The sequence below is a fragment of the Channa argus genome, chromosome 3 (assembly GCF_033026475.1).
Source record: "Channa argus isolate prfri chromosome 3, Channa argus male v1.0, whole genome shotgun sequence".
Lineage (NCBI taxonomy): Eukaryota > Metazoa > Chordata > Actinopteri > Anabantiformes > Channidae > Channa > Channa argus.
In genome coordinates, this window is record NC_090199.1 from 9,055,803 (window position 1) to 9,083,775 (window position 27,973).

A 27,973-nucleotide genomic window follows, 5' to 3' on the forward strand; every position below is an offset into this window, starting at 1 on the left:
CTGTGGATAAATCTCAAAGTACCAATAAACAGGGACCGCTCCGCCTGAGATCCCAGCGCAGAAACATCGAGAGCTTTATATCATCTCTGCCTGCGCGCATGGCACAGAGAGGAGAGGGGGACATGTTTGCGGATTTTTTCTTTAACTGTGCGCACTCCTGTGCAGATTTGGGGTAAGCAGGTGAAACTCAGTACAGGCAAAACGTGAGAATAAAATAAAGATTAAAATGTATAAGTCCGGGATGCTCCAATCCGAACGCTGGATCACACACGTCGTCCCAATGTGATGTCGCTGTGACCTCACACCATGACAGAGGGAGAAGTTAATGGCCTCCCCTGGCTTGACTCTGGACAACACACTTAAGACAACAGCTGCTGCAGCCACTCTAAACATTACACGAACTGTAGTCCAGTGTTTTATTTGAAGTGATGGATTAGGATTAATAAAAGCGTCTAAAAATGCAGTGGGAAAAACAGATGGGGAGTGGGAGTCAGCACCACCTTTTTTTCTGGCTCCCATACAGACTGAAAAATGCCCTATTTCCCTATATCTAGCAATTGGAGAAAATACTGTCACAACATTTTAAAACACTACCGGGCTAGACATTCCCACAAACTGGTCACCAGGAGTGGGTGGGGGGTCACAAATGTTGAGAGATGGCAAAGGTAACTGCTAGCTTTTTCATGTTCTTATTCTTTAGGTCAATGGAGGTCACCAAAAACAAGACTCTGACATACTAATGGTTTTTAGTCCCTCCAGGATTTTGAATGTTGAAGAGAAGATAAGGCAGTAATTTCACGCGAGGCGCGGACACTTACTTTCCACAATGACATTTTGGAGTTTTGGAAACTATTTCTATAAAAGATATTTTTGATAAAAAACAAAAACAAAGCACAGCTTTAATGTTTTAAAACCTTGGAGTGTTCTTGTTACTTGGAACACTACCACCACGGCTCATATGTGGAACTGTGTGACATAGAGGAATAAGGTTTGCATCACTTTAGTGTAGAATTGTAGGTTAGAGGTGCAAAAAATAAATGAGCTAAAATTTCCTTGTCAGTCATTAAGAAACATTGTTGTTGGTTTTCCTGAAAGGGGAAAAAAAGAAATATTTAATCTACCAACTAGTTTTTATTAGCAACACAGCCCCATAAAATCATCCACCGTTTGCTAAGATATGGTAGAAATACTTAAGTCACAGAGTTTGCATCGACTGTGATAGTAACATGAATAACATAAGATTTACATTTTCAGTACATGTATAAACACATCAGGAGTCCAACTCACGCCTATGCTCCAAATCTATTCCTACTGTTGTATCAAAGGCAAACTAGAAGCTTTATGTTTCAACACTGTAGAGGTTATGTGCACACGTTCCTGATGTTTTCTAAACTACATATGCATAAATTGTTTTTTGCATCACAGAAGAGGTTTATATATACATGGCTATTTAATTAGTGAGTTGGATTAAAGGCAGCGATCACCAACTCTGCTAAACCTAACTAGAGTATAACCCCAGTTAAAATAGGTCACTGAATCCTACAATTAATTTCGGGAGGGCATAACAAAACCTGCCAGCCTACAATAAACAGCTTTTTAAAAAAGTGGGAATTAGCACCACTGATGATGAACATGTTCAGAAAGAAGGAGAAAAAAACCAAATGTGATGGTGGGTGAGAAAAAAACTGACTTTATAAAGCAAGTAGATGTTGGCCACTTTATAACTCTCATACAAAAAGCTTACAAAAATATCAGACATACACACAAACGCACACATACAGAAGGTGTTCTCACACTGGATAAACCGTGGATGACAGGGTGATGTGAATGGCAATGAATGATAAAACATATTTTAAGGTGCTTTAACAGTGTCCATTGGTTGAGATACAAATGAAAAGCAAACAGAATATAAAACGCAGATCATATTTGTAGAGCATGGCAAGCTAAGATGAAGTTGCCAATGATTTGAAATAGTACAGAAACACATGAACAGTGACATTCTACCAATTTACTTTGACAAGAGTTGAAAGATGCCACCAAAGTCTAGTGGAAAAACTGCATTTACATGACTGAAGTGCTTGATAAAATGCTATCTCATCCTGTATTTCGCTTAAATAAATTCATCACCAAACACAACCCCTGGCAATTCATCATAACCCTTTAACTATGTACCTTGCCACTCTCAGAACCTACAGTATCTGGACAATAATATCTGAAAATAAAATAGCAATTCTTCAAATGTGGGCTTACTCCTGTTAAAATACTGAATGTTATTTCTTTCTAAATTATACCATAATTTGACCACAGTGTCCTTTAATAACTATAATACCTAAAAGGGTGGTAACCGTCCTGCATACACTTTCTTTGTGTGAGCCATATTTGAAATAAACACTAAATGATGTTAATATTTTGTTAAAGTGCATAAGTCCTATTGTCAAGAATAAAGGGAAGTCAAAATGTTTTCTAATTTTACACTTTAAATATAACGTTTTGCTTCACGGCTTTTGAATTAATTGCTTGATGATTAACAATATTCCCAAATTTTTATGCAGCATTCAATACCTTGGGTGTAACACATAACATTGACACATGCACAATCGTTTTCACATGTACTGTAACTTTGGGAGAAGCATCCTTTTACCTGACGTGGTGATGCAACAGGTTGCCTGCAATCCCTAAAATACAGCTCATACAACAGATCTGCTGACAGAATACTGCTTTTGCAACACTCTCTAGACTGAATGTCTTTGGGCATGTTTCTAACTGAACACTGAAATGAAGATTATCAGGTTTATTCAACCTTGAGATACAAAAAAATAAAATAAAATTAAATATTACTGCCCTTCTGCCCTTTGACAGCTAAAAGAGAAAGAATCACACTGTTCACCATCAATGCAAATCCTTTGATATCCTTCCATCACAGTCAAAAGTTAAAGGTCACTCATTGGAGCACAAACTGTGGGTTCTCCATGATAGAAAAATAAGAATAAAAAGATAAAAAACAGCATTATATTATATAAGTCTTCCATTAAAAGATGGCTAGTTAGAGCTAAATGTTCTGTTTGTGTGAAGCTGACAAGCCACACATACACACAAACGCGTGCGACAGGTCTCTGTTGACCACTGTTGGGAGGTGGTATCCTGCGGGTGCTGTGCTGAGGGCGATGAACGTGCCGCAGAAAGAGCCAGGGCCCAGGGTGGGTGAGGGAGTCTGGAATCATCATTATAGCTGCTTCACGTAGTTTCCTGGGAAAGTTCCAAACAACTTGCTCCTTCGAGAGGTCCCTTCACAAACAAAGAGCAATAAAATGAGATTGTCTGCGTTAAACACTGGCTGAAACTTGGCAGCTGCTGCTAATAAATCTACCCCAGCTGGCTCCAGTTTGGAAGTCAGCCAAGTCTGAAGACTGAACCCAAATTGAGAAACATGAAAACATTTGCTGGGTAAAGTAAAGGTCGACATGGCCATGACAAAACAAATATTAATGTGTGGTGGGCTCACTGCCATCTAGTGGCCGCAGTCTGCTAATTTTTGCAAAATATTTTCACAGCAAACAGACACCAATTGATACTCTATCAGTTTGACACGAATACCATGTTATTTAATCTGCACTCCGTTATGCTCCATTCTATAGTCAAAATTATATCTCGGCAAAAATACTTAAGTATTATCAGTCAAAGTATCAAAAGTCAGATTCCATAATAAAATTTATGTATGTAACAGATTACTAATCCAACAATACGCAAGTAATATCTTACAGCTGGAGCTGGTCAAGGCAAAGCTAGTTTTAGGTTTTTTAAAGTAATCAGTTTGGTAGTTCACAACCTCACACGATAAATGTAAGGGTCAATGAGATAATCTAATTAAAGGGGCAGTAAATAAAACTAGGGCATTCTGGCATTGCCTTTTTTTTTGGCAGTCAAGGAACTAAAAAAAAAACAAAACAAAAAATTTTTTTCAACCAAATCGAAGTTGATACTTTGCCGACTCTTACCAACAAACCAGCCATCATCACACTTCTCCATAACATCAACAATGTCGCCCTCCCTTAGCTCAAGTTCGTCCTCGTTTCGAGGCGAGTAGTTGTACAAGGCTTGGTACCTGTGTTTGGAAAAACCAGTTGTGAGCTGACATCCATGACATCCTGCACTAATAGCACTGAACAACGTATCTCATGTGTATCACTGTTGACGTTTTATTCTTTATAAAGAAAGAGAATATTGGAAAATCTGTTGCAACACATATCTGTTTACAGGTCATACAAAATAAAGCCCTTTTAAAAAATATAATCATTGTATAGATACAATTTTATAGTTTAAAAATTGGTTGATTACAATTGTTGATTACATCGTGTATCTGCCTATTTCCAGCTTCCTAAATACTGTAGCAGTTCAGAGGAAACTGTCATAGGGATATAATAAAAGTACATTTATGATATTAATGATAACAAATATTACTTACGGGTCTCCTCCTCCATGCAGCGCATCTTGTAGCAATCGCTAAGTTAGAGAGAAGAGAAACAAAGACAGAGTTAAATCAAAATTTGCTGCCAATAAATGGATTTGTGAGGTTTTGTCTATGGTCTGAGGAGACTGAATGAATCATTTGTGTAATTTCTTTGCTGAGAGATGACGATTTCTTCTTTTTCCATTATAGGAATTACAGTGTAACTTTACCAAGCATGATACAGAATACAGAGGAGCAGTGACTTATACCAGTTCTAAAGATTTCCTTCCTGTAAAGCACAGTAAGAGCATGGATGAATGAAGACATGCCCCCCTACCCTTCGACCTCTACTGGGTGACAGATAGGACCTCCGGGACAAGATGGGGCTACGAGGAGGTTTACCACCAACAACTGGATCCTGCTTAACGGGCAGAAAGACCAGAAGCAACACACCTATAATCTTCAACAGTAACCAAGTCGGCAATCTGCACCCTGCGCTAAATACACAAGCTCTTGCTGAAAGACATGCTGTAAAACATGATCCAGCAACATGCCAACCAATACCCTCCAAGACACACCACAGTACAACCGGCATACCACCATCAATAAATCATCACAGCTGGATAGTTAGCATTAATGTTTAATGAATGTTAGTGTAACATGAAGCAGCTTGTGAGTAATTATTCTATAATTTGGATTAATTAGGTCAATAAAAAGCCCGTATTAATGCCACCAACATCTTCCTTGATGGGAAAAGGGTATTATCTGATGGTTTCAGAAAACATAATCCCTGACACCACAATCATAATTAAAGTCAATGCAATCATCTGCACATTCCACCTTTACCTTCACTTTGGGAGACCTACGCCCTTGATGGGGTGGGGTGGGAGGAGAGCGTGGAGTAGCAAGGGGAGGAGAAGTGGGTTTAGGGGGAGATAGGACAGGTGGGGAAATGGGAGATCTTGAGTCAGCGTAGGATGTGACTGGAAGAGAAAGAGAGGCAGAGCTGGAAGGTTGGGAGATTTGTGGGGGAACGTTTGGAGAACGCTGAGAGGAATGGACAGTTTGTGAGACAGGTACGGAGGGAGACGCTCGGGGTATGGGTGACGTAGTAAGTTGAGGAAGGGATGGGGGCCGAGGGGAGAATGAGGGAGAGCGAGTGATGGTGTCACGATCATGATGCTGTGAGCGAGAGGAAGAGTTTGAAAATGGAGAAGCAGCAGCAGATGATGGTGAAGATAATGAGGTCAGGGGTGGTGGTATGGAGGGTGAGGACAGGCCAGGGTGCTTGAGGGTGGAAGGAGAGACATCAGCCTAAGGAGGCAATGACACACATCAATACTGAAGCTGAATCACAGAAACTTGAGAAACTTTTAACTGTGTTGCTGTAATTTATAATACCCCAGAAGGGATGTGGAGGAAAAGATTCTATAACAATCTCAGTTCATTATCATCCATTAAATGAACCACTTATGAGCAAGACTCAGCGAAAAAAGGAGAAATTTAAGATAACAATTGAAAATGTTTTGTGCGAGGTTTTGGTAATAATGCTAAAGTGAGATTTTTTTCTTTCTAAAAGTTTCCTCAGTGTCCCTTTCAGGGCCCTGCAGCATTTACAAACTCATCAGATGCAGCTCACACCATGCTCTACCTGTGGACTCAGTCTTTTATCGATAACTCTAAAAGTCTCCTCTTTGTCTTGTAAAGTTTCGTCCTCTTCCTCAATGAACAACTCAGTATATCCCTTCTCTTTGACTGATTGAGGCCTTTGAGATTGGACTGCTTCATCATTTAGAGTTTTTGACTGCCCTCCACAGATGACAGACAGTGGCGCCATTGTCACAGGCTTGTGAAATTGCACCTGTAACTGAACACCGCCTGCTGATTCACTGGCTGGAGTGATGACTCGAGGTTTCACTGCTGACTGATGTGATTTGTCTGCTTTTAGCTTGAATATGCTATTAGATTCATTGCTTAGGGTAGCAGGTGGCGAATCAACCAGAGGAGATCCGGCAGATTCTGCATCGTCTTTACTGGTAAATCCATCTGGAATACTCGGTAACATCTTGTGATAAAAGTCTTTTACTTGTGGTGTAACATGAGGGGTTATGCTACTTTTGTTTACTGGCACACTGTTCTTTTGACTCTGTGAAATTGGCATGGATGGCATGTTTGGCTCGGTGCAGGACAAAATGTCTGACTTGTGTAACATTTGGGCTGTTTTAGTGTATCCTCTGTTGTTGCTGTATTGGTCAGATGAGACAGGCAGTGGGGAGATCATTGAGAAATGAAGGTCAGGAGGTGGAGGTGGATGAACAGGCTGGGAAAAGGGCTCAACATCTGGGGTGTGACTTGAACTGAGCGTTCCTTCTTTAAATGGGGGAGTCCTACAAATCGTCTGCTTTAGAAGAGCAAAGCCTTTTTGTGTTGGTGCAGGTGAGGGCGCCTTAGGGTCCTGTGCTTTTGGGAAAGGTGCAATGTCAATTGGAAGAGGAGGAGGTGTGGGTGGTACAGGGGTGGAAGCGAGGGAGTGAGCTGGAGTGAATGCTGATGGTTCCATTGTGAGGGATAGCCACTCGCTGGTGACAGATTGTAGCCTTGTCAACGGAGGGTGGGATGAAGGGAGGTCACGGGTGGTGGAGGATGGAGGTAGATGGAAGAGAGACTCCATGAAGATAAAGTGAAGAGGAAGGAACAGAGAGGGATTTATAAAACAGAGAGGAAAGAGTCTTTTGTGTTAGTTTGACTACTCAAGGCTGAACAGTGTTTATTAGAAAACAGAAGATGCATTTAGTTCCTTATGCTGATGATCTAATGGTTTATGTATTTGGTTTATTATTAAATAAACACTTTTTCCAAACTGGAGACTTTATCACAATAAAATTATACCTTAAGTATGTAAAATTCTTATCGTTTGTAATTTTTGTCAATCACCAAAACACAGATTTAATCAATTCATTAAAGCAGTTTAAATGTGCTTTGGTGTTTCAAACTTAAAACCGTTTGTACATGCAGTGATTCCCTTACCTTGACAGGTGTAGCACTTGGTGTCCTGCTGATAGGGTAACCGTGTGGATCTACGTGGCGGGTGGAGCTCTTGGATGGGGAACGCTTGACAAGGTCCACATAAGAAACAGGAAAGATGCCCTGTTTGTTTGTGTCTGGAATCTTCCCCTCATACCAGTTCTGGTCCACCTGCCTTATCACAATTACCTTCTCACCCTACAAACAAAAATACACACACAAACAAACACACACACACACACACACACCTTTTAGCGTAAGCCATGACTACAAATACAATTATTTTAGATTTATATGTTTTAGAGTATTTTTCCACAATTGAATAATTAAGGATTAGTTCAGTAATTGTTCCAAAATTGTGGAAAATGACAGGTTTTCGACAGCCCAAATCTTTATGTTGTTTTTTTTTCCAAGAGTAAAAAACTCAAAGAACTTAAATTAACTACCAGTGGGTCCCCTTACATTGAAATGGCATATAGAGGGATCCAAACCTAACTCTAAAACCAACATAATGTTCATGCACATTTAGCAAGACACATTTTTTTCATCAACAGAAGGATAAAAATGGTCAAGGAGTGTATAAAAATGTAATTACATCTGTAAAAGTTTGCATCCCCCTTAATAAATAAAACCAATCACTTAATGTTCTGTTTAAATAAAAGTTTGCATCAGTTGAACAGGCATTAAATTTTGACTTAACAAATGAGTTTTACTCGATTTTAAAATAAGGTTATGAAAATGCTTGAACCCAACTACATTAAAAATGACTAGAGAATCTGCAGGATGGGGAATAGTGACTCAACTACCCATATCTGAGTGGCAACAAGAAAAAAATACAAATTAAATAAAGACCTAGGTTGAGCTTTCTGACCACTGGATTAGACACTGACTGTGGAAGAATTTGGGTAACAGTTGCCGTCTGTAGAGTCTCTCCCATCTCAACTACTGAAGCTTTTAACTCTTCTGAAACAGTAAATAGAGCCTAGGTGACCTCCCTCACTACTTTCTTCTTAGACAGTCATTCAGGTTTTCAGAATGACCTGGTCGAGGCAGATTTAAGGATTTCCCACATTCTACATCACATCAAATAACTGTACTCCCAGGGATATTCTGGGATTTATAAATGTTCTTGTATCAATCCCCTGACTTATGCTTTTCAACAACATTTTGTTTATGTTTTTTTTGTCCAGGACACTGATTCACCGGTAATTGGCCGTACTCACTGCACTTGGACGATCCCTTTAAATTAATTGATTTCTAAAAACCAGTAGAATACCTATACCTATAGACACTGTATTCACATGTTTGGACCTGTGATTTCAGAAAACAAACTACTCTCACTACTATTGGCTGCATACAGCTTGTATAAAAACATGATGCATGCCGCTTCAAAAATACAGTAGATCAAAACATTCAACGGGCTACCTTTCTGAGAGACAGCTCCACATTTGTGTCAGCATTGAAGTTGTAGCGTGCCGTTGCCTCTCCGATGTCTTTGACATGTGCTGGTGGAGGAGGACGAATCGGCTGCTGTTTCTCTGTGGTTTGCATTTTCTGTGTGTGTGTGCGTGTAAACAATGTGTGTGTCAAGGGGAAGAAGATATATTTAAACAACAAAAGTGCACTCACACAGCAAAAACAGATTCACGCATCAGTTGCATTTACCTCCACATATGATATAGGGAATATCCCCACCCGGCCACGGTGTTCTCCTTCATACCAATTGTTGTCTATCTGCCTGATGATGTTGACTGCATCGCCCTTTTTAAATGTCAGCTCCCTGTAACAAAGTCACAGCCTTCAAGCACCTTTGCATGCATTGTTGCTCCGTTAAGACATGAGCAGAACAAGATACAAACACTTATTTTCGTGTGTAACAGCATCATGCATGTGCAGAATGTCAGCCACTTAAGCCCAGGTGAGATCTAGCACAGCAGAAATTAGCTTAATTCATGCAAAAATTTTAAAACTGTAAAAAAAAAAAAAAAAAGAATTATATAAAATTATACACACACACATTTCTTTTTAAAAAGCCATTCAAGTGTGACAGTAACATGATGTTGCTTTAAAAAGCAAAAGAAATGTACAAACATTAAAAATCTGAAAAAATATTTAAAGCACTCAGTTGAGATATGTCGATTCATGCTTCAAAGCGTTTTTTTGTGTTTGAGCTGCAGATCTACTGTACTCACTTAGGTGTTTGTGCCTTAAAATCATAAATGGCTCTCGCGGGCTGTTTCTGATGGAGGAGAGAGAACAGAATAAGTTGTGTCATCTGTTTATGGGAGACCTACAAGATGAAAGTGAGAAAAAGAAAGCCGGAAAGCATTACCACATGTAGCTTTGAAAGTTTGTGAGGATTATAGGCTATTATAGGCTCCAGCTTGTGCCAATGTTGTTCAACTGAAGCCTGGTTCTAAGAACACTAGAAACCTGATTAAATGTTATAGTGTACCTCTCTGTCAGGAGTAGGTCTTCTGCTCTGGGGTGTGTGACGTCCATCAATGGTGGAATAGCTCCTGGAGACATCCTGGTCTGTGATTCGTAGAGACATATGACAAAAGGTCACATGAGTTACCACATAAAGGCTCACAATACAAAACATGTGCTTCGGGAAGGTGCTGAATGGTAATGTGATGATGCCTTTCCAACATGGGATATAGGGAATCAAGACTTCCAAAAAAATCCGTGCGTTTTATTTCCATTTCATAGGAAAAAGGAAATTTCTGACTTCTGACTTTTACCACAAATATGACACAAAGAGACACATGCAATTCTACAAAATATATGGTAATGAGACAAAAGTAAAATACAGTTCAAAATACAACAAAACCCATTTACAAACATACAAGCTTATGGAAAAGAAAAATGATTTGGGGGGAGCAAAATGACTCCATAAATAAATTGGCAAAACAGACAAATACAATCAAAACAACACTTGAATGAAAAAGAGAAATATTGACAATTATTTACTTTACAACCAGAGCAATATGCTGTAAATTCTCAAATTTTTCTTTACTTCAATTGAAGACTGAGCTGCTCCTGTTTGTTATTTCCATATGTGCAATGACAGTCAGAAATACAGTTCTCCCTCTTATTATTGGTTTGTTTTCTATTTGGCATTTGTTTTGTTCCACATTAAGGTACTGCCAGAGTTTCTGTGGCACAAATATATATAGAAATATATAGGAATAACGTTGAATCAGGTTTTACTTGAGAATTGACAGTGAACAGTTGCTGAATCTCTGTATAAATAACGGTTGTACTGGTTGGCAAGTGCGGGGAATAGGGCAACGAGTGCAGGCAATACTGAAACAAAGAAACTAGGTGTAAGAATGAATATATGATGAAGTGAACATGTGGAAATTTGAGTTGTGATGTGTGTAATATCTCCACCTGAATAACACAGACCATTTCCATTGCCCTGATCCTCTCCATATTCATTATTGTTTGAAGTGTCAGAGTGGCGTCCGTAACAGGCACTGACTGGTGACTGTAGCCGCGGTGACTGTACCCGTGGTGTGGAAGAATCCCTTCCATAAGAGACATACCCAGTGACGCTCCCATCTGGATACAAAGATGCAGAGGAGTGACCCCCATGCCAACACCCCCTCCTCCCTCGCAAAGAGGAGCTTCGTTCAGGCACATTTGGCAGCAGTTCAGCCAGTATTCTCCTCAGGATGCTGTCATCAGGTGCCCTAGTGCTTATGTGGCCTCTCTCTGCTTGAATGTGCTCATATATATCCCTTAAGGCTGCATCTAGTGCTTCATAAATAGCCTGTTTGGATTTGGGTCTGCTACCATGACCTCCGCCACCACTGCTTCTCCTAGAGGTAGGTGGTGAGCCCTTTTTCCTGCGGAAAGGCACTGGGCTGACCAGAAAGGCCAGCTTGGACATCGCTTGCTGGGACTGTGAGCTGTGAATTTGGGAATGACTACTGCGGCTCTGCTGTGAAGGTCTCTGATGCTCCTGACGTGCTTGTTCTCTCTCATGGCGAAGCATGGTAGTAAAACGGGTATAAGAGGCTGGGCAGCGGCCTTTGCAGGTACTGATTAGGTGGCGGTGTTGGTAGCCCTGGCTCTGGCCTACACTTTGGTGAGCAGGGTGGTGATGGTGATGGTGGTGGTGATGACGTAGGTGGTGGTGGTGCAGGGTGGAGGAGCCATACAAGCTCTCAGAGGAGGTCAGTGAGCAATGGTCAAAGTCACTCTCACTGCAAAATGAGGAGCCCTCCACCTGAATGAAGTCACTGAGGTCTGACGCAACAGCGTCTTGTTCACTGTCAGAATAATCTTGGTTGGCTTGTTGACCCTGGGAAATACGAGGAGTGGGAAAGGACCGCCCACGGCCAGGCTCTGGCCCAACTCGAGGCTGGCCCTCTGGTGGGCTACGAGGTCGATGCAAGTGATCTATGGCATGAGGGACTGTTCCATTGTTGCCATTGTTTTCTTCCTCTAGCAAAGACTCTATAGAAAAACGGCGTTTTGGAAAATTGGGTGTCCCACCACCACCACCACCACTGCTGGCTCGAGATGACGAGCCTCCTGGTGTGGTAGTGCCTGAAGGCACCTCACTGTCACCCAAGTTGGGCATGGATTTGGACTTCTGAATAAGGAGCTCATATTCAGAAATACGGTGTGGCACCATGTCACGTGGCACATCCACACCCCAAGACGGTGTCCAAGGAGAGAGGCGATGCAAGTGAGGTTGACGCTCTAGTTCAAGGATGCGAGCACGGACTGAGCGAATTACTTCAGATGGGATGAGCTGAGCTCTGTCAATGTGATGCATTTTACGATAGAGCTGGAGAAACCCTGGAGAATCATGTGCCCGACGGCGATGGAGTCGTGGCAATGAGCGAGTGAAGGTGGATCCAGTTGAACCTGAGGGATTCACATCACACACCAGTGACCCAGCACTTTCTGAGCGAGTGGCATTGCGCCCGCCTGAGCCAGAATGCTCATCATTAAGTAAGTCATCACAACTGCGTGACTTGAGCTTGGCGGGAGAGGGTGGCACTTCCTCTGCACTGCTCCATGTCTCAGCATCCTGGCGTTTTGTCTGCCAACTACTCTTACAACATATAGACTGCTTTGAGGAGGAGCTGTCTTCCTGGCTGGCATCCTCATGGCAATTGAGAGCGTCAGAGGGGACAAGGGGCACATAGGGGGGCTGATAAGGACCTGGGGAGGTCAAATTGTTTGAATACATATTGCATGCGTCCCCACCTTTCAGTTGTCCAATAAAGAGCAGCGTGATGAAAGAGAAGGAGGAAATTAGGTTAAGCACAAAGGTGGAAAAGCAAGAGAGAGGTATATGTATTAGGAGAAAATACTGAGTGGAGAAAAAAAAAATTTTTATTGAATGTTCCACCAACACCAGTCAAGGAAAGTTTTGAGCACAACACAAAAACATTTTTGAAAAGAAACTCACAATAAAAATGTTTAATTTGATGCAATGTAGTAAATACAGTACACATTTATGAGACTTTGACAAAACAAAGGACAACAAAACAATGATGGAGAGAACAATTTTCAAGAAGAAGGAGAACTTTGTCTATATGTGTGTGTACCTTTGGCTCTAGAGGGTGAAGAAGGTGATGAACGAATGACGGGTTTCTTTAGGCTGCTGTTGGGTCTGTAGGCATCCACTGGTTTAGGGGAAGTTGCAGCTCTGCTCTGTGACTGAGCGTTCACTTGGGAACTTGACGGCTCAGATTTCCTTCTTTTTCTGTAGTCACTGGCAGTGCTGCAATACAGTCAGATATGACAACTGTTTTCAGATTACCATAATATGAAATATCACTTTCTGCAATATTAATTCCTTGTTTACACATTGTATTAACATTTATTATTTTCCACACCACTTAAGGTGAATTAGATTTTGCAAAAAAAAAAAATTTCCTGGTAAACTTGAACAATCATGGTCATTCAAAATTCATTCAGGATCCAAAGATTGTTTATCATTTGAAATATTTTAAAATCCAAAGTACCTTCTATTCAAAACAAACACGCTAAATGTAACTTACACCAATTACATGGGCTATTCATCGCATCCCATTTCTGCCCTTTCTGTTCACCGGAGAGAATGCAACTGAATAAGCAGGCCATTGGTGAAAGGGAGTAGGACAAGGGAAGAAAGGGGGGGGGGAAGGGGTGAGGGAAGGATAGGAGGTGAAGGGCAGAATCAATAGCTTTTGGGTTAATTTATTCTGGCTCAGTACGGAGGGAATGCAAAGCACCCTGCCTTCAATAAAAAAGCAAATAAAGACTCTCAGTAATCCCTACAAATCATCATTAGTAGCAGATACAGAGGCTATTTGCACCAGAGTCAGGGCTATACAGAGCAGAGTTTTGATTCCGCGCAGAATCACAACACGGACCACTGCTGTTAAGAGAATGGGGGAGGGGGGAGGAGGGAGAGCCAGATGCAGAGAAAAACAAAAGAAACCGAGGTTACCTCGCAGGTCTATCTGGAGTCTTGTCAGCAGGAGTGATGTGCAGGGATGTCTGAAATAAGGCAGAGAACAAGAGAGAAAAGTGAGCTCCACAAGAACAAAGACTTGAGGCAGAGCAGTTCACAATGCACAGCCTGCATGCGGTTGTTGCTGTGCCACACTCAAAATGCTCCCCCAACATAATCTGCGATGGATGCTGGTTCCACATAGTTGGCACACCTGGCTTAGAAGAGGCGTGCCAGGGTAAACTATGAGGATACCTTTCTGTTCTCTCTTGTGGTGCTCTGGATGATGATGCAAAGGTGATATAGCAAACAATGCTATGAGCTAAGACCAGGGGGTAAATGTTGCCCTGCAAATCATGGCATGGATTGGCTGGAATGGGTCTAGGTGGCAAAGAATGTTGAAACAATGAAACACTTCTCAACGTCTCAGAGAAAATCCTAGATCCTTTTTCAGCCAAATATAAATAGGAAAGTCTAGATGTTCTTAATTATCCAAGCAGAGAGATGATAGACAGGGAAAGATATCTGTGTACAGTACATATAGCAGATTTGACAAAATTCCAAACAACAGGATGAATACTATTTCAAAACTATGTGTTCTGAAGTCTTCCTAATTAGCATCACTCTCAATTTGTAAAGGATGTTCAATGTAATTATATCAGAAAATTGCACCTGTGCAACATTACACTTAATTATCCCTTAATTTTAAGGGATAATATGTAACCCATTACTAAATATGTACATATTGTGCTTCTCATTTCTAGGATTTGTTAGAAAGTGTGTGGTTAAAAATACTACTGAAACTCTCATGAATGCGAGATTACCTCAATGAGCTGGCGAGCGGAGATGTCTGGATTATAATCCAGCCGTTTTTTAGGAGGCTTGAGCCCCAAGCAGCAGCAGTGAGCAGATAGAGGATGGGGAGGAGAGGAAGAGGGGGAGATGGAACAGGAGGAAGGTGAACATGAGGTGAAGGAGGAGAAGCAGTGGTGACATCATGGGGAAAAACAAGGAACATGTGGAGAGAGTGACACCCTGTTAGAGAATCCGAGTAAACACAGACTAGTTTCCAAATACTGCACATGTGACTTGCATATAAAGGATGCACGCATGTGCACACACGCTACACACATTTAATGCTTTTACTGCCAAACACAAACCTACACATAATGCTACACATTATGCTAATCTCAAAACAGCAGGTGTAACCTACAGTATGCCAATGATAAAAATGAGTTAAGGCCTACTATGTACACACATACACACAGCAATGTGCCCATGTACTACACACACATGCAGAGTGTAAGAACAAGCTCTAAAGCAGAAAAGCAGAGTGAAGCACAAGCTGCAGTGTTAATCTGAAGGTGCAATAAATTGTACCAACAAATGTTGTCATTTAGTGCTGGTTTTCTAGTGCAGATAAACTATGGTTCACTCAGTCAGTCAAAACCTCTTGTGACCTGTCACCTCAATAAACACTCACATAACACTCTTACATACTGTGAGACTTTGTCCCTGCTGGACTGGTCATTGCAATTAGGAAAACCATCCACAATCTAGGGGCTTATTTAGTTATGTGACATTTAGAATATTGCAGGTAGAAATCTCAACACACAGCCCAACATGACTCTGGAAGACAGATAATCATGCTCCATATGTGACATTTTCACCTGAACATTTCAAATAAGCCCAGCAAATCATGACCTGATGTCATGCTCTGGCATGGACATAGGCATGTCCTTATGACACTTCGTACATCAGTTAAACTGGGGTAATTTGATCTGACATTTGTGGCTAGAGGCAACCCCTGCTCTGAGCCACTAGGGCACAGTTACAACCTATATCCAGCAGGGGGCTCTACAGTCACTTAGCTTCTAAGTAGAGAAGATCATTCTTCTCTAAGTGAAAAAAGAACAAATACATGACCAAATGGATAATATGCTAAATAAAATGCTCATTTTCTGATATGTTAACATGTGCAAGAGATACTAAAACTGCACAGACCCGGACTGTTATTATAAGAGTAATATTTATTAACAGGTGACTCATCTACTGCACATTTAATAATGTTCTGATTGATTGAGTGCAGTTCTACCAATATAAAAGACTTTAGAGCACACTTCTCTTTAGCCTATTTCCTACATTTATTTTGGAGGGTGGGAAATGGGATCAATGCAATAAAGAACCGAGTGAAATAAAAATGACCAAATTTTGTATCTGACTTTTCAGTGCCTGTTAGCCACCAGACCAAAAAACCCAGCAACACGAAGACATAGCACAGCCTGTCACAAGGGTTGGGGGAGGGGAGGTCACAGCACCCAACAAGTATCACATGCCCAAACAACTAGCCCCACCCAGTCTATTGATAGATACATTTAAAAAAAAAAAAATAATGGGTGGAGAAAATGGATGTATGCCTATGGCAGGGTTGTGGTTGAGGGAGTAGCTATGGCCCTGACTTACCGGCCGCCCAAACTCCAGCTCGGAAAAGAACTTATACCAAGGCTCGTTCTCTAAATCTATGTCATCATAGGTCTGGGAAAGCATGACAGTGACAGAAAGAGGAGGTAGGAGAAAAGACAGAAGAAAGCAAGTGTGGAAAGAAATCACACACAAAGAGAGAGACATGGACCTTATGGTTAGGAGTGAGCAACGGTGGCACGGGGGAGATGGGCACAGGATGAACCAGGATGATTTAGACTGGCTCATGGGAACAACATTGAAGATGCAAAACCCATTTACTACCTTAAATTCTCCACGACTTTCACTGATTGGATATTGCTTCTAAAACTTCAGGCAATGCAAACTATAATATTTGCAGTGTACAAGGACACATTATCAAACAGAAATTCATTCAGAAACTCATATAAACTTGTAATGCAACTAAATAATAAAATGTGCACATTCCATTATAGACAACTTAAGCAACAATGTCATTAGATGTTCACTGGTTTCATGTGTAACTTTGAGCATTATATAACCTAAACTCATTATCCACACCTTTAGGCTGGCATACTAAACAATGCAGGTCAGAGTGGCAGAGAAAAGCAAAATTTGACAGAAGATCTAATCATATTTCAGAGGGCCATTTTAAAAAATTGTTCACACGTGGTCACGTATCACTTCTACACCGGATAGACCAGTGTTTTATCATATGGACCCAAGTCCTACACAATGCATGCTGTTACTGATTCCTATGCACAATGTCAAATATTTTGTAAATTGTAACTGACATATTGAAAGGTGCTGACTGCTTTTATTATTAATTACGTAACAGATCACAATCAATGGAGGACTAATAAATTGTTTGCAGTTTAAAATACTAAGATAATTACTTTTTCCTTTTATTCTCAAAATGTATTGTGTCAGATATGTGTTTCTTTAATACCCTGTTATAACACATTTTTAGCTCTTTTGAAAGGCACAGTGACTTGCTTCAGGGATTAGAGATTAGATCAAAAACAAATGAAAAAGTCTTGCCATCGCACAGATCTGCCACATTCACCCCAATAGTCAAAGTTAGCCCATCAGTACAACACACCCAACCATGATTCATAAGGGTAAACTTAAAAAGAGGGAGCTTATGGAAGCACATGTTCATCTTTTTTATAGAATTAATGTCCAAATAATTGAATCAGCTAGGATGTGAGATATTAACATGCAGCAACAAAGACAGGTAATTGTTGATATGTTAATAATCTATTTCCTATCTAAAACAACTCAGCTTCTGTCAAATGGTAAAACTTAGCATACACTACAGAAAAAGCCTTATTCATTTAAAGAGTTTTTAATCTTATTCTAGCTGCAGTGGTGGTGCAGTGGTTTATTATTGTCTGTTCTTTCTACCATCCCACATGGAAATAGAGTTTTTGAAGCAGAGGAAAAACTGCAAGGTGATGTTTTGTGTTATCACGTCCAATTTCTTTTGCTAAAAAGAGAATTTAGCTTTGTGAAGTTTGAGACACTCTGAAGGTAAGTGAGGCCTGGAGGAGAGACTGACACTCACACAAATGCTGTTGACGCACACATGATAAAAAAGAACTAAAGAAATAGAGGGCCATTTTTGTTTGCTTTGGCTAATAATTGCCCTGAGGGGCATCACACCAATGAGCAGGATGTTTTTTCTGGGTGCCATGTCTTAGCCTGGAGAGTGTAGAACAAATAGATCTATAAGACCCAGACCCAGACTGCAAATTAGCAAGCGTGGGTTCACTTCTACTTTTCCCTTTTATTGCCTATGTCTATCTAGGGCTGACTCATGCATTATTGCCCTGGGAGCTCTTTCTGCAGACATCACATTAAACATCTGTGAAGCCATCACAAAAGCTTTTCACTCTTCCCATACAACAAACGCCTCATCAGGAACACACTCTTCTGTTCTTATCTCAGATACCCCATGTCTATTAAATTCTGCCTTCCCTCAACACCATAATTAGATCTGCTCTCTGCTCTGTCATTCACCCCAAACAGAGTGAGCAGCCAGTACAGTGCAGTCACTAGTGGATGCGGCAATGGAAACTTTTGAATTTTAACGCCCACATCATCTCTGACAGAGAGAAGTCCAAGCGAAAGCACATTATATATAAATACAGTCTGGTTTTTATATATTTGGATAGTGACACAACTTTCCTCGTATTGGCTCTGCACACCACCAGAATGGCTTTACATTCAAATAATCATAATATGTATTGTAGACTGTCAGCTTTAATATAAGAGATTTGTTGACAGTATAAGCTTAAAGACATTGTTATTAAAAGAAGGATTACTTCTATTTAGTGGTATTATGTAGCAGAGCAGCAAAAGAAGTCATCTTTTTCTGAACCATAAGAAGCACAGTCAAAAACTTCACTGCCGCAGTAGTTTAGATATTTCTCCAAGATGATGTTGTGATCTACATCTACAGCAGCAAAGCATTGCATCATTAACAAATTATAAACAACACAGTAAGTTTCACAGCCTGAACTGATTTCAGATTTATCTGTACAGGCCTCACAGCTTAGTCAAACATGTAGAAAGTCCGTAACGAGGTAAGTAACAATTTGTCATTGGATTTTAACAGGAAAAAAGCAAAATGTAATATAATCCAGAGAAAGATCCTTTTAAATACTCACTGGTCTTTCATGCTTTAAAATAGAGGACTTTCCAGGCTCATACTCAAAAATACTCTTGGGCTCTGCGCGGTACTTTCTTGTATCCACTTTCCTGTCAGGAGGACCCCATTCATTCCTGGAGCAAGAAAACAAATTATATTAACAATATGACAGGACAAAACCAGACACAAAACGGGTTTATAGAGTCAATTGGAAAAATAAACAATAAATAGATGCATAAATAACACATTTCATAGTTTAATACAAAACGGAGGCATATGAAGTTTGTATTGATTGCTTAATTCAAAGTTACTTTGAATTTTTTAAGATTTGTGCTGTAGCTTTATTAATAATGACATAAAATCAATAAAAACAATAAGTTCCTCTTACATGTCTGGGGAGTCTCTCTCACGGTCACTGTCTCTGGCCCGCAGCTGAAGGAGGGATGGCATGGGTGGAGGTGGTGGTGGCACAGGGGATGGTGAAGGCTCTCGAGGCCCAAGATGCCCTCCGCTGTCTGAGGGGCTCTTTGACAGGGGCCTATATGTATGTGTGCGGGGGGGAGGGTGGGCCATGGTAGTGTTGGATGACAGGCTGTAGTCATCTGCTGAGTACAGGAAAGACATCAAATGTACATGAGGCAAAGTAGTTCAGAGAGGATGAGAAAAATGGACATGAAAACCAACTTGTTGCAAAAAACGTAGCACTTACCATTATTTATGACGGCATAAGTCGCATTGTATGTGTCAGAATAGTCATCATCTGTAGAAGAAAGGAACACTGATTGGAACACATGCATGAAAATACAGCACATCCATGTAAGGTACATCCATCTGTGGATTCTGCCTCAGAGAAAACAGCAGCTTTTTTGTGTATAAATGCAGTCGGTTACAAATTCATTCCAGTAGTGACCATTTTTCAAAGTAATGCAACCGCAAGGGGGCACAAGCCAGTGTCTTCTTGTGCCAGTCCCAAGTCTGGATAAATGCAGAGGGTTGTGGCAGGAAGGGCATCCGACGTAAAACACATGCCAAATCAAACATGCGAATCGTGACAAAGGCTTCCATACCGGATCGGTCGGGGCCCGGGTTAACAACGACCGCCACCGGTGCTGTTGACCTACAGGGTACCGGTGGAAATTGGACTACTGTTGGTCGAAGACGAAGAAGAAGAGGAGGAAGGTGTGTTCGTAGGCAGAGAGAGAAGAGGAAAGCTAAGAATGTAGGACTGACAGTAGGGACTTTGAATGTTGGTACTATGACAGGGAAGGCTAGGGAGTTGATCGACATGATGCAGAGAAGGAAGGTGGACATACTGTGTGTCCAGGAGACCAGGTGGAAAGGTAGCAAGGCTAGAAGCTTAGGAGCAGGGTTCAAGTTGTTTTACCATGGGTCAGATAGGAAGAGAAATGGAGTAGGAGTTATATTGAAAGAGGATTTTGTGAGGAATGTTCTAGAGGTGAAAAGAGTATCAGACAGGTTGATTCTGTAGAGTCTGAAGCTGGAAGTTGAAGGGGTGATGTTCAATGTTGTGAGTGGTTATGCCCCACAGGTAGGATGTGAGTTAGAAGAGAAGGAGAAATTCTGGAGTGAGTTAGATGAAGTGATCCAGAGCATCCCCAGAGGTGAGAGAGTTGTCATTGGTGCAGATTTCAATGGGCATGTAGGTGAAGGGAACAGAGGTGATGAGACTGTTATGGGCAGGTTTGGTGTTCAGGACAGGAACGCAGAAGGTCAGATGGTGGTTGACTTTGCAAAGAGAATGGAAATGGCTGTAGTAAACACTTTCTTTCAGAAGAGGCAGGAACATAGGGTGACGTACAAGAGCGGAGGGAGAAGCACTCAGGTAGACTACATCTTATGTAGACGTTGTAATCTGAAAGAGGTCAGTGACTGTAAAGCATTGGTAGGGGAGAGTGTAGCCAGACAACACAGGATGGTGGTGTGTAAAATGATGCTGGTGGTGAGGAAGATAAGGAGGACTAAGGCAGAGCAGAGGACGAAGTGGTGGAAGTTGAAAAAGGAAGAATGTCGTTTAGTTTTCAGGGAGGAGCTGAGACAGACTCTGGGTGGTTTGGAGGTGCTTCCAGATGACTGGACTACTACAGCTAATTTGATCAGGGAGACAGGTAGGAGGGTACTCGGTGTGTCATCTGGAAAGAGGAAAGCGGACAAGGAGACTTGGTGGTGGAACGAGGCAGTTCAGGAGTGTATACAGAGAAAGAGGTTAGCTAAGAAGAAGTGGGACACTGAGAGGACTGAAGAGAGTAGACAGGAGTACAGGGAGATACAGCGTAAGGTGAAGATAGAGGTGGCAAAGGCCAAACAAAGAGCATATGAGGACTTGTATGCTAGGTTGGACACTAAAGAGGGAGAGGTGGATTTGTACAGGTTGGCCAGACAAAGAGATAGAGATGGAAAGGATGTGCAGCAGGTTAGGGTGATTAAAGATAAGGATGGAAATGTATTGACAGGTGCCAGTAGTGTGATGGGAAGATGGAAGGAGTACTTTGAAGAGTTGATGAACGAGGAAAATGAAAGGGAACGAAGAGTAGAAGAGGTGACTGTTGTGAAGCAGGAAGTAGCAAAGATTAGTAAGAGTGAAGTGAGGAGGACATTGAAGAAGATGAAGAGTGGAAAGGCAGTTGGTCCTGATGACATACCTGTGGAGGTATGGAAGTGTCTAGGAGAGGAGGCAGTAGAGTTTTTGACTAGTTTGTTTAACAAGATCTTGGAGAGTGAGAGGATGCCAGAGGACTGGAGGAAAAGTGTACTGGTACCAATTTTTAAGAACAAGGGAGATGCGCAGAGCTGTGGCAACTACAGAGGAATAAAGCTGATGAGTCACACAATGAAGTTGTGGGAAAGAGTAGTGGAAGCTCGGCTAAGGGCAGAGGTGAACATTTGTGAGCAGCAATATGGTTTCATGCCTAGAAAGAGTACAACAGATGCAGTATTTGCTTTGAGGACGCTGATGGAGAAGTACAGAGAGGGTCATAGGGAGTTGCATTGTGTCTTCGTAGATTTAGAAAAAGCGTATGACAGGGTGCCGAGAGAGGAGCTGTGGTGTTGTATGAGGACGTCTGGAGTGGCAGAGAAGTATGTTAGAGTGGTGCAGGACATGTATGAGAGCTGTAAGACAGTGGTGAGGTGTGCTGTAGGTGTGACAGAGGAGTTCAAGGTGGAGGTGGGTCTGCATCAAGGATCGGCTTTGAGCCCCTTCTTGTTTGCTCTGGTGATGGACAGACTGACAGATGAGGTTAGACAAGAATCTCCCTGGACTATGATGTTTGCAGATGACATTGTTATTTGTAGTGAGAGCAGGGAGCAGGTGGAGGAAAATCTAGAGAAGTGGAGGTCTGCTCTGGAAAACAGAGGAATGAAGCTTAGCCGCAGCAAGACAGAATACATGTGTGTGAATGAGAGGGACCCAGGTGGAACGGTGAGGTTACAGGGAGCAGAGGTGAAGAAGGTGCAGGACTTTAAGTATTTAGGGTCAACGGTTCAGAGCAACGGTGAGTGTGGAAAAGAGGTGAAGAGGCGAGTGCAGGCAGGTTGGAACGGGTGGAGAAAAGTGTCAGGTGTGTTGTGTGATAAAAGAGTATCAGCGAGAATGAAAGGAAAGGTGTTCAAGACGGTGGTGAGACCAGCAATGTTGTTCGGCTTAGAGACTGTTGCACTGAAGAAAAGACAGGAGGCAGAGCTGGAGGTTGCAGAGCTTAAGATGTTGAGGTTCTCTTTGGGAGTGACGAGGATGGACAGGATCAGGAATGAGTACATCAGAGGGACAACTCATGTTAGATGTTTTGGAGATAAAGTCAGAGAGGCCAGATTGAGATGGTTTGGACATGTTCAGAGGAGAAACCGTGAATATATCGGTAGAAGGATGCTGAGGTTGGAGCTGCCAGGCAGGAGGTCTAGAGGAAGACCAAAGAGGAGATTTATGGATGTAGTGAGGGAGGACATGAAGTTAGTTGGTGTGAGAGAAGAGGATGCAGAGGACAGAGTTAGATGGAGGCACATGATTCGCTGTGGCGACCCCTGAAAGGGAGCAGCCGAAAGGAAAAGAAGAAGTGACCATTTTTCAAAGTGGAAGACAAAAAAAAAGAGAAAAACCAATCTAGACCATTAACCCCATTTGTGTCTGTCCACAAGCTCAGCATCTTCCAGAATTTTTTTTTTCCAAATACAACTAAGTTACTTGGCTTTAAGAAGGGTGACCCAGATTAGCTGCATAGGGATTTTGGTATAACTACGAGTTTTTGATAATATTCGTTTTCTGCAGGAAAAAACTATATGTGGGACCGGAATAGTGCTTTATACTTTATTGACACTATATTAATTATTGGTAAGACATGAACATTCTCTGAGATAAATTTAACAGAACAACCTAAGCCTGTAGATGATGTAGGCAATCATGAAAATGTGTGCTGCAGTGAAAAACAAAAAAATGCCTGAGCTCTTTAGAACAAACAAGCCTTGTACTAACTGTGCGATTCTGTCAAGCCCACAAAATTGGAGCAGATTTCCCAGGACAGCACTGTGTGTATTAGAGGTTTCTCTCAATTCCTCCTTCTCTCCACACTCTCTTGCTCTCGTCTAATGAGTTCTGGCTCTGATGTGCTTTGGGTCTTTTGGTTTAACAACAACAGGCATGCAGACACACAAAGATACACACACAAACACCCGTGTTCAATCAGCATGCACGCAACCCCAAGTCCAATCATGATGTCTGATTAACTCAAATTTTCAGTGATTCAGTACAAACTTACCTGCTTTGTGAACCTTGTGGATTTGTTTGAACATAGTTTTGTACCAATCCTTAGGCCTATCCACCGTCTGTGGAGAAGGAAATAATCATAAAGATTTATGTGCCGTGAAATACAACATAAAATAGATAACTGAAGATAGAAACTGGAATGGGCTCCCAGTGTTTTATAGGACATCACTGAGCAAAGAAACAACACTCAGCCTTTTCAGATTTCCATATGTCATTCAGAACTTAAATAGTTTTGAGACATGAATACATTCTCTAAAGACTTATTCTATTTAGGAGACACTGTGCACACTGTGCTCTTAGCAAATGCTGTTTAGAAATGTTTTATTATTAATAGTATTGTTATAAAGCAACAAAGCAACAGCCCTCAATATTTTTCTTTTGTTAATACAACATGTGATCGGAACATCTTGCTTAGAACGGCTGGAAAATAACATTTTTTTTTGCTCTCCAGAGGTCCGCCCAGTTAACATAACCAAAAACTAGAAATAACATTTGTGTTTCAAATTTCTGGTAATATAAAAAAAATAAAAAATTACAAAAATGAAATTATGAATCAATCACTAATATGGCATGCTGTTTTAGTATGAACATGGTTGTGTGTCAGCAGATTCAGATTCCTGACGGAGGAGGCCAAGTTGCAACAACAATCCTAAGCTCCTGGTACAGGATAAATCATGAGAAACCCTGGTATGTGTTTCTTTGTGTATACAATATAGATCTAACAGCCACTTCAAAAAGAGCTATCAAATGGCAGGGAGACTTAATCCTTTCTTTATTCAGTAGCACTAAACAGTGTCTGGAATCTGGTCAGAGAGGAGGCACAGAAGAGTGTGTTTGACTGTGCATACAGCTCTTGCACAGCCAAGATACAGGCCAATTACCACTTCACTCTCCAAGGATACCAAATTGAGTGGCCACAAAAATGTTTGTCTGCTCACAATAAGGAGAGTCTGTTTTTTTTTCTTCTTTCCTGCTGTTTTTTATTTACACCTTTTCTCTTTGCTTTTTACATTTATTTTTGTTTGTCATTCTTCCTGTTTATCGTATTAATATAAAAAACCCTAGCGGAGCTAACACAGCAAGGACTAAGCAGCAAGGACTTGCTGCAGCACTAACAGCACACAGAAAAACAGAAAAAAGGGATACTGACATAGTGAGCATGAAAAATGCTCTTTAAACAGGGTCAAAAGCTGCCGTCAACAATGCCCTCATGTGCCTGCTCACAAATTAATAAAAACACCACACATACCCACAGGCACGGTGCTCGACTACACTACCTATCTGCCGCTTTAGCTCCATGTACTTTTGACCTCACCGTGCGGATTGCAATAGGGATGCCAGACTCGTCCACAGGGCCAATGCCTTCGTAATGAGGGGCTTTAATAATTGACACCCTTTTTTCTTCTTCTGAGAAGCGGGCAATAGGAATAGTGCTGCTTACAGTGGTGTGTCCTGACACCATAGACTCTCTGTTGATGGATTCACTGCCCTCTAGACACAGAAAGGAAGAGAGACAAGAAAATGACAGGACAGTTGTTTCTAAAAATGCTTTGAAACATGCCTTCTACAAAGTAATGTATCCATTTATTTATTTATTTGTAGGTTGTAGGGTAGACTCAGCTGGACTTTCAACATGTCTACAGTATTCTTAATGTATCTGCAATGCGTTAGAATGACATATGGATACTTTACATTTTCTTAGTGACCATAGACATCATCAAATAATTGCTTGCTAAGGTTGCAGTATAAATGGAAGGAAAAGAAAAGTGACTCACCTGAACTCCTGCTCTGTCTCTGGAGCCCAGTGTGGAGTGAGGTGGGGGGTGGAGGATAGGATGGAGGAGAGAGGGGCCTCTGTGGATGGCTAGCACCTCCATTCATAGCATGAGACAGGACCTGGCCCTAAGAGTGAGCCACAAACCAGAAACACAGGCATTATGACACAATCACAAATGTCAGCAAAATGTACAACGGCGCACAATCTTGTAGATCTACTATAAATCACTAACTGTTACTGTTAAAACAACACAAAGCATTTACCAAAACAAAAGAATCTAGTCAGCTTATTGCTACAGACATCCATAGTGCCAGAAGATCCAGGTTTCATATAGGAATCTACATTTAGGTAGATACTGAATCTAAAGCGACTCACAGGAAGTGCTGAATCTGAAGTGAATGTACAATGTAAGAAAAGTTAGTGAGGGAAAGGGACATTGAATCACTCCGCACCATTCCTCAAAACACACAGTCATTTCTTTGTAAATAAGTTGCGACATAAACCAAAACGGGCATGGTGTACTATAGTTATTTCGAAAGGCTCTTCTGAAAAATTCTCTCTCATTCAACACAATGACACAGGAAACCCTACACGCCATTTAAATTAAAAAGGCCATTGTGCTCAAACCAAAGATTCATGCTACCTTAAAAACCAATGACTACTTTGCAACATGCCAACACAGCAATTAAAACTGATCCATTGACAATAGAGCGACAAACAAATATCATTTAATTAGGTACAACTGTACGAATGTAGTGCAATTCAATAGAGTGGTTCTGCCATGAAGTCTACTTTTACATGGTTATGATTTATATTTAGTTTTTAAGTTTAAACTGTCAATAAAGTAATAAATCGCATCAGACTGGGGATGTCCTAATGCCACATATACTTACATTCAAGTACTACAGAGTACTAATATGAGTACTAATCTGTTTTGCTTCTAGTACGAGTGTACAGTATGACCCTCGTCAGTCCCCTGCACAGTTAGGAAAATCCCACAAGAATGGAAATTGTGTGTGTACTTCTGCCAAAACGAATATGGCAGGAACTGGGGTTTTAACTTTCTAAAACAATAAAAAATTTCCACCTCCGTCTACCTGCAGGGTACTGCAGCAATGGGTGGTGCGTTTGAGAGGTTTTACAAGTAGAAGTACCAATACACGAGAGCAGTATCAAAGCCAATACCCCATACTGGTATCAGGACATTGCTTCATGACACTGTCAATATTCAGTATAGCAGTGTTTGTGCAGCAGCCTCTGGTTGTGCTTTGCTTGATAAATGAGATCTCCCAATTGTCTTTTTAATCAAGAGAAAAAAGATATTGAGCCGCAGAGACAGGCGCAAAGTAGACGCATACTCTTAAGTTTTTTTGTTTGTTTGTTCGTTTGTTTTTAGAGGCAAATAAACTGTGACAAAAACCTGATTTCATTGGTTTGGGTTTGCTGTGGTATCATATAGAGAATAGTAGAATTTAAGTGATACTGCTATCAACTTTTGGTCCTTTCGGACATTACATTATAAACCCTACCAACTCAAGAAGCTCATTCTCAAGATAATAACACCTCCCAATAGGGCATTTCACCCTGCTGTGACTTCTCAGAAAAATGGCTGTGTCATGAATTCTTGGCATGAACTGGCCTTAAGAGACTGTGCAATTGCCTTGGATGGCAAAAAAGGTTTAACCAGAAACAGACAAGCACACATAGACATGGAGCTCTAATGATTAAAGACACAATAACATAATGCGGAAACACAGTGGACTGATTTACTTTTGGTATTTGACAGGTAGGTTGCAGGTGATTGTTAGTGGAAGGTAAAAGTTGTGGTAATCACACATTTTGTGGAGGTTTGGTTCAGCCATCCAAATAATCTGGGTGGAGGAACCCATTTGGTTTAGTGTGTTACAGCAGTGACTCGTTGGAATAATTACATTAGTGAAAGTGGCTGGTGCAGCTGTGGAGGCCAAAGAGGCTGTTAGCACATCATCGGGGCCAGCAGTGGATGTGTAGGCAGAGACATGGCTGAGGGTTGGTGATGGCGTGGGTGAGGAGCCAGGTGAGTCCAGGCTACAGATCTGTAGCTCGTCCAGCAGACCCGCTGTAGACGATGAGTAGTGGCTGAGAGCTGACACCGTCACAGGGGAAGCCGAGGGTGAAAAGCAGCCACCGACGCTCACTCCGCTGACTGTAGTAAGGCTCAGCCCGCTGACCACACCAACTGTGCTGCCAGCCCCACTGGCATATGGAACATACGGGGTAGGCGACAGAGCCTTGGGCATTAAGCCTGACAGGTAGTTGAGTGAATCTGAGCTGTGACAGCGATAGGGAGAGTGCTGTGCTAAGGGGTCAGGAAAGGGAAGCCCCTGGTGTTGGGGGGGAGGGGGAGTTGATTG

At 41.4% G+C, this 27,973-nt stretch overlaps 1 protein-coding gene across 27 annotated transcripts in view; it reads right to left on the reverse strand.

The window, feature by feature from the left end:
- Positions 1 to 1,667: 1,667 nt before the first annotated feature.
- The window catches only part of LOC137123558 (sorbin and SH3 domain-containing protein 2-like), a 49,460-nt gene continuing 23,154 nt past the window's right edge, over positions 1,668 to 27,973 (reverse strand). For 10 of the 27 annotated variants that reach the window (XM_067497487.1, XM_067497472.1, XM_067497462.1 and 7 more), the window contains 21 exons: positions 25,579 to 25,705; positions 25,119 to 25,294; positions 23,796 to 23,862; positions 19,736 to 19,786; positions 19,415 to 19,631; positions 19,046 to 19,160; positions 16,398 to 16,469; positions 14,759 to 14,815; positions 13,932 to 13,981; positions 13,045 to 13,220; positions 9,927 to 10,006; positions 9,664 to 9,761; positions 9,137 to 9,251; positions 8,897 to 9,025; positions 7,475 to 7,669; positions 6,099 to 7,112; positions 5,294 to 5,761; positions 4,785 to 4,868; positions 4,463 to 4,500; positions 3,996 to 4,102; positions 1,668 to 3,285 (listed from right to left, as the gene is read on the reverse strand). In XM_067497487.1, coding sequence (XP_067353588.1) covers positions 3,224 to 3,285; positions 3,996 to 4,102; positions 4,463 to 4,500; positions 4,785 to 4,868; positions 5,294 to 5,761; positions 6,099 to 7,112; positions 7,475 to 7,669; positions 8,897 to 9,025; positions 9,137 to 9,251; positions 9,664 to 9,761; positions 9,927 to 10,006; positions 13,045 to 13,220; positions 13,932 to 13,981; positions 14,759 to 14,815; positions 16,398 to 16,469; positions 19,046 to 19,160; positions 19,415 to 19,631; positions 19,736 to 19,786; positions 23,796 to 23,862; positions 25,119 to 25,294; positions 25,579 to 25,705 — 3,498 coding nt within the window. In that variant the 3' untranslated portion in view covers positions 1,668 to 3,223. Of the gene's footprint in view, positions 3,286 to 3,995; positions 4,103 to 4,462; positions 4,501 to 4,784; positions 4,869 to 5,293; positions 5,762 to 6,098; positions 7,113 to 7,474; positions 7,670 to 8,896; positions 9,026 to 9,136; positions 9,252 to 9,663; positions 9,762 to 9,926; positions 12,701 to 13,044; positions 13,221 to 13,931; positions 13,982 to 14,758; positions 14,816 to 16,397; positions 16,470 to 19,045; positions 19,161 to 19,414; positions 19,632 to 19,735; positions 19,787 to 23,795; positions 23,863 to 25,118; positions 25,295 to 25,578; positions 25,706 to 27,511; positions 27,944 to 27,973 lie in introns of those variants that run through there. The other 17 variants (XM_067497482.1, XM_067497481.1, XM_067497479.1 and 14 more) reach the window with 17 other exon arrangements.